This window comes from Watersipora subatra, chromosome 10 (assembly GCF_963576615.1).
Source record: "Watersipora subatra chromosome 10, tzWatSuba1.1, whole genome shotgun sequence".
Taxonomy (NCBI): domain Eukaryota; kingdom Metazoa; phylum Bryozoa; class Gymnolaemata; order Cheilostomatida; family Watersiporidae; genus Watersipora; species Watersipora subatra.
In genome coordinates, this window is record NC_088717.1 from 13,113,544 (window position 1) to 13,120,304 (window position 6,761).

The following is a 6,761-nucleotide window of genomic DNA, read 5'->3' on the forward strand; positions in this document are numbered from 1 at the left end:
AGAGGTACCGGTATCGAGAAGTATCAGTAATGTCGTATTTAAAGTTTTGATGAATAGTTTCTGCTGGAACAGTAAACTTTTTTATACACACACACACACATGCACGCACACACACACACTTCTATGCGCGAATTGTTATTATTAATTCAACATATTCAGAATTTTCATTTTGTTTTCTCAGTTCATATTAATTGTATCATTACCAAATCATTCTTTTATTGTAATCGTAGCAAAACAGACTTAATTTAGCTATTACTTGCTAATTATTTCACATTTACATTTGAACACTTTTATAGTTGTTTTATTTTGTTTTTTAATTTATTTTACCTGTACAACATTTTCCTCATGATATGGAATTTAAAAGTTACAGTTGTTTGACACAGTTTGAAAACCTTTACATTTGTTTTATTTCTTCGCTTATTTTTTCTCACATGTCCTGTCTGTGAATCTGAGCTATATTATTTTGCTTTTGAAATTTTGAAAGTCGGCTTTTTCACATTAAGTTGTCACATGGTTTTTATGAGCTGCAGAGTAGGCTCATTTTAATCATTAATATTAGTTATTACAACCAAACAGCATTGCTTTATATTTGTTGAATCACAGTCTAGGAACTCTAATCTTTCACCTTCATTTAGCATTGACTGTTATTCTGACCAATTTGACCAAAAATTCTAGTCCAAAACAAACAAAAGGCTAACTCAAATGAAAAATAGTAAAAGCTATCAATGGCTTGTAAATTAATTTATTGATTTCTATTTGATACCCAAGACAGTTTTTTGTTATTTGTCAACACTTCTCATTCAGAAATGAGCTACTCAACTCGCTCAGAGTCTAAGAATGAAGAAGTCTATTATTTTGACCAAGTTGTCTATTATAACTAATTTGTAAGAACACTTTAGAAAACATTTTTATAAATTGTTTCTGGAAACTCTTTCTAGAATATCAGAGCAGCACCTCACAGTGTCTAGCCTGTCAATTATTATCTCCTCTTGACTACTTGACTTGCAATCAGGGAGCACAGGCAATTAGAGATGATATGAACAACTATTAATATTAAACAAATCTCTCAACTTTCCAGCTGCTCAGAGAGCACAATTGTATGTATTCAGCAGAACAGAAACAAGAAGTCAAGTCTTACTTTCTAACACAATCAATACTCTTTATATTTTACATGAGTTATATTTTGACTAATCGTTCTTCCTTTTGCTGGAGAAAGAATCGAGGGAGACGGTGACATGCCTCATGTTCTAATCGAATCTCACCATTATCTAGTATCTTTCCCTTGGTGCTAAGGAAATTTCTTGTACCCTAAACGTACAATTTATTATGTTAGAGATCTGGCAGCATTTGGTCATCGGATAGGTATCACCTGATGACAAATGTGACTAAATGTGAAACAGGCTAACCTAAAGGTTATAAAGCATAATTTTAATTCTCTTTAGTGGTTAGCTTTGTGTAATAGCTAGAAATTAAAGAATTCTGTTATATTCCACAAATATTATCTAACTAGACTTGGGTTCCAGCAACGAAGGCTGGTGAACATTTACAATTGTGAATTTGTAAGTTGATGTAATGAATAAGTCTAATCATACGTTTGCAGGCAGATGATGATCATTTTGGTATATATGATGATGATGGTAATGATGGTTATTATGAGGATGATGAAGAAGAAGATGATGATGCTGATGATGATGATTATGCTGATGATGATGATCAAGGTGAGTTAAAATTCCTAACATTTCCCAAGCCAAGATTTTATAAAGCAACCTGCCATCTCATATTTTGCAGTCAATTAGCCTTTTTGTCATATCTACACTTGCCATCTTTTGGGCATCCTTGTCAAACAAAGTACATCATTTTATTGTTTAATCTACGTGTGCATTAGATTTTGGTGAAAGCTGATCTGCTAGTAATTCAGAACAATCTTATATCAGAATGTTGACAAAAGATTGACCGAATTTAAAATATTTCCATTACGAAGCAAGAAGCATTGCAGTTGTGTTGATATTTTAATGCGCTGAAACTTTGCTAAAATTTTAATAATAAATAAATCTGTAAACTAGAGATTTACATTTAATTCATAACAGGGCTTTCTCAATGAACTACAGTAGAGAGGCGAATGCTACAGGGAGTTTATTGAATCGTTCATCTTCTCCATCACCAAGTTCAAATCTTTATTACCACTACTAGTTACCTCTGCGTCATCCATCTTTTCTATCACCAAGACTACATCTTTATTACCACTACTAGTTACCTCTGCATCATCCATCTCATTCATCACCCAGTCTACATCTCTATTACCACTGGTACCGCTGCATCATCCATCTCCTCCACCACCAAGTCTACATCTCTATTACTACCACTACCTCTGCATCATCCATCTCCTCCATCACCAAGTCTGCATCTCTATTACCACTACTACCTCTACATCATCCATCTCCTCCATCACCAAGACTACATCTCTATTACCACTACTACCTTTGCACCATCCATCTCCTTCATCACCAAGTCCACATCTCTCTTACCACTAATACCTCTGCAACATCCATCTCCTCCATCACCAAGTCTGCATCTCTATTACTACTACTACCTCTGCATCATCTATCTCCTCCATCACCAAGACTACATCTCTCTTACCACTAATACCTCTGCAACATCCATCTCCTCCATCACCAAGTCTGCATATATATTACCACTACTACCTCTACATCATCCATCTCCTCCATCATCAACTCTACATTTCTATTACCACAACTACCTCTGCATCAGCCATCTCCTCCATCACCAAGTCTGCATATATATTGCCACTGCTACCTCTACATCATCCATCTCCTCAATCACTAAGTCTGCATCTCTATTACCACTACTACATCTACATCATCCATCTCCTCCATCACCAAGTCTGCATCTCTATTACCACTACTACCTTTACATCATCCATCTCCTCCATCACCAAGTTTACATCTCTATTACCACTACTACCTCTGCATCATCCATCTCCTCCATCACCAAGTCTGCATCTCTATTACCACTACTACCTCTACATCATCCATCTCCTCCATCACCAAGTCTGCATCTCTATTACCACTACTACCTCTACATCATCCATTTCCTCCATCACCAACTCTACATCTCTATTACCACTACTACCTCTACATCATCCATCTCCTCCATCACAAAGTCTGCATCTCTATTACCACTACTACCTCTACATCATCTATCTCCTCCATCACCAACTCTACATTTCTATTACCACAACTCCCTCTGCATCAGCCATCTCCTCCATCACCAAGTCTGCATATATATTGCCACTGCTACCTTTACATCATCCATCTCCTCCATCACCAAGTCTGCATATATATTACCACTACTACCTCTACATCATGCATTTCCTCCATCACCAAGTCTGCATCTCTATTACCACTACTACCTCTACATCATCCATCTCCTCCATCACCAAGTCTGCATCTCTAATACCACTACTACCTCTACATCATCCATCTCCTCCATCACCAAGTCTGCATCTCTATTACCACTACGGCCTCTACATCATCCATCTCCTCCATCACCAACTCTACATATCTATTACCACTACTACCTCTACATCATCCATTTCCTCCATCACCAAGTCTACATCTCTGTTACCACTACTACCTCTGCATCATCCATCTCCTCCATCTTCAAGTCTACATCTCTGTTACCACTACTTTCTCTGCATCATCCATCTCCTCTATCACCAAGTCTACATCTTTATTACTACTACTACCTCTACATCATTCATCTCCTCCATCACCAAGTCTACATCTCTATTACCACTAATACCTCTGCATCATTCGTTTCCTCCATCACCAAATCACCAATCACCATCTATTTTATTTTCATTTAGTAATAGCTATGTCACAGAGTAGCATCTAAATATATCCTTCAACCTGTGACCTAGTGTCTCTGAAATCAATAACCTTTCAGCTAGCTCACACATAGCTTTAAGAGTTACATGGACTGTTCAGACATGTTGGTATATTCTTCACTAGGCATTTACTAGTATGCAGCAGCTCAGCGCACCCTGGAATATGCCATGTAGGAACAATAACTATCTCAAGTATTTGTTTTGCTTGAGATATTCACTTGTGTTTATTTATTCAAAACAATAAACATACCTATATTTAGGTTCTATCCAAATGTATGTTTTCAAATTTTGAAATACTCTCGTGTCTATTGTTATAGGTAAAGTCAATTGTTATAGGTAAAGTCTATTGTTATAGGTTGAGTCTATGGTTATTGGTAGTATCTATTGTTATAGGTAGAGTTTATTGTTATAAGTAGGGCATATTGTTATAGGTAGAGTCTATCGTTGTAGGTAGCGTCTATCGTTTTATGTAGAGTCTATCGTTATAGGTAGAGTCTATCGCTATAGGTAGAATCTACTTTCATGGGTTGAGTCTATTTTTGTAGGTAGAGTCTATCATTATAGGTGTTCTATCATTATAGGTAGAGTCTATCGTTATAGGTAGAGTCTATCGTAATAGCTAGAGTCTATTGTTATAGGTAGAGTTTATTGCTATAGGTAGATTCTATCATTATAGGTAAAGTCTATTGTTATAGGTAGAGTCTATCATTATAGGTTGCGTCTATGGTTATTGGTAGAGTTTATTGTTATAAGTAGGGCCTATTGTTATAGGTAGAGTCTATTGTTATAAGTTGAGTCTATTGTTATAGGTAGAGTCTATTGTTATATGTAGAGTCTATCGTTATATGCAGAGTCTATTGTTATAGGTAGAGTATATTGTTATAGTTAGAGTCTATTGCAATAGCTAGATTCTATCGTTATAGGTAGTGTCTTTTGTTATTGGTAGAGTTTATTGTTATAGGTAGAGTCTATTGTTATAGGTAGAGTCTATAGTTACTGGTAGAGTCTATTATTATAGGTAAAGTTTATTTTTATAGGTAGAGTCTATCGTTATAGGTAGAGTCTATCGTTATAGGTAGCGTCTATCGTTATAGGTATAGTCTACTTTCATGGGTAGAGTCTATTGTTATAGGTAGAGTTTAATGTTATAGGTAGAGTCTATCGTTTTAGGTCGAGTCTATTGCTATAGGTATAGTCTATCGTTATAGGTAGAGTCAATCGTTATAAGTAGAGTCCATTGTTATAGGTAGAGTCTATGGTTATAGGTAGAGTCTATCGTGATAGGTAGAGTCTATCATTTTAGGTAGAGTCTATCGTTTTAGGTAGTCTATTGTTATCCGTAGAGTCTATTGTTGTAGGTAGAGTCTATACCTATAGGTAGTGTTTATCGTTTGAGGTAAAGCCTATTGTTATAGGTAGAGTCTTGTTCAGTCTTTGGACAAAGTAGTCATGAGCCAAAGCGGAGCCAATGCTTTTTACTATTTAAACAGTTGACAGTAAAAAGTGAAATGTTTGAAAATATTTAAGATTTACATGCTCTTTCTTCAGTAACCAGCCATTAAAGACTTAGCGTAATGTGTAGAGATGACATAACAATTATAGAACCAACAGGTTACACGCGCCTTTAGTGTGTTTTATTAAATATATTTGATGTATTTATTATCTGATATTCTGTGTAGGTATCTGGTATCGGCACACTGGAGATGATATTCCTCCTGAGAATTCAGAGGAACTCCCACACAGACTCACTAATGAAGACATCCTAAATGAGCTGGGAGAGAATTATATAACCCATATGATTGTTAAACGTGTGCCTATTCCTGACCTTAGTCAAGTTGCTCCAAAGCTGGCTCACCTCACTCTTCACAATTTTCTAGGGGATTTCTTTCTCCTCAGGTATATCCAGACAATTATATACTTATACATGTACATCAATTCTGGTTTTTTTCATATTTTTGTGGTGTTCATTAATAGTTTCCTTGTGAAATTCTTAACTGTTGACATTGATAGGATATATGGTTCAGATTTTATTAACAATTATTACAACATTGTTTGGACTATCATAAACAGTTGTAATGTATTTCATAATTATGATATTTTTGTCTTGTTTACAACACATGCCCTGGACTTTTAGAAATTTTTCTAAAGGTTCATTTCGTAGTTTGGTCACTTTCAATATAACTATTTCATTCCTTAAAGGTAGACTTGCAACAAAATTCACATTACAGTTATTTGGTATCAAAAGATTCACCATGACTTACTCTGCTGTGTTGTAGGTGCGAAACATGTAGAAATGTGATTACAAGCATTTAAAAGCTCAAAATCTAACAGTTAATCGCAGCCATCACAAAACTGCTGTAGATTGGAATCCCTTTCCAAAATGGTTCAATATGACGCAGCTGAACATGATTGCTTCTGTTTACACTTTCTCGCAACTCCATTCGTTGAAATATTTTTACAAATATGTGACAGGTCGTGTCATTTTCAATACAAACAAGGTCAGATCACAAAATTGTTTTTAGCCCAATGTACTAGAGAAATTTATCAGCTTTACAAAACTGTTTTCGGAATTGAAATCGGAGCAATTTAACTTGATATACAGGTCTTTTTTAAGAAAGTGTTGGTCAATATATGGGCGACGCCACAAAGTGAGAAATTTGTCTTTAAAATTGATGGATTGAATTTTAAACAGTATAATTTGTTTACATTTTGGAATGTCATAGCAACCGCACGCTACTGACATTATATTTTCATAAATGTTGAGATATATAGGGAAGAGAATATGGTGAACGATATGAAATGGGCCCCGATGATGTTACTTCAATTTGAATACCTAAAACAGTGAGGTCAAGGT

General features: G+C 35.4%; 1 protein-coding gene across 1 annotated transcript in view; it reads left to right on the forward strand.

Moving 5' to 3' along the window:
• The window catches only part of LOC137406794 (uncharacterized), a 36,833-nt gene extending 30,728 nt beyond the window's left edge, over window positions 1–6,105 (forward strand). Inside the window, exons 7-8 of the mRNA XM_068093406.1 lie at window positions 1,601–1,718; window positions 5,587–6,105. Of these exons, the coding sequence (XP_067949507.1) occupies window positions 1,601–1,718; window positions 5,587–6,041 (573 nt within the window). The 3' untranslated portion in view covers window positions 6,042–6,105. The remainder of the gene's footprint in view (window positions 1–1,600; window positions 1,719–5,586) is intronic.
• Window positions 6,106–6,761: the final 656 nt, after the last annotated feature.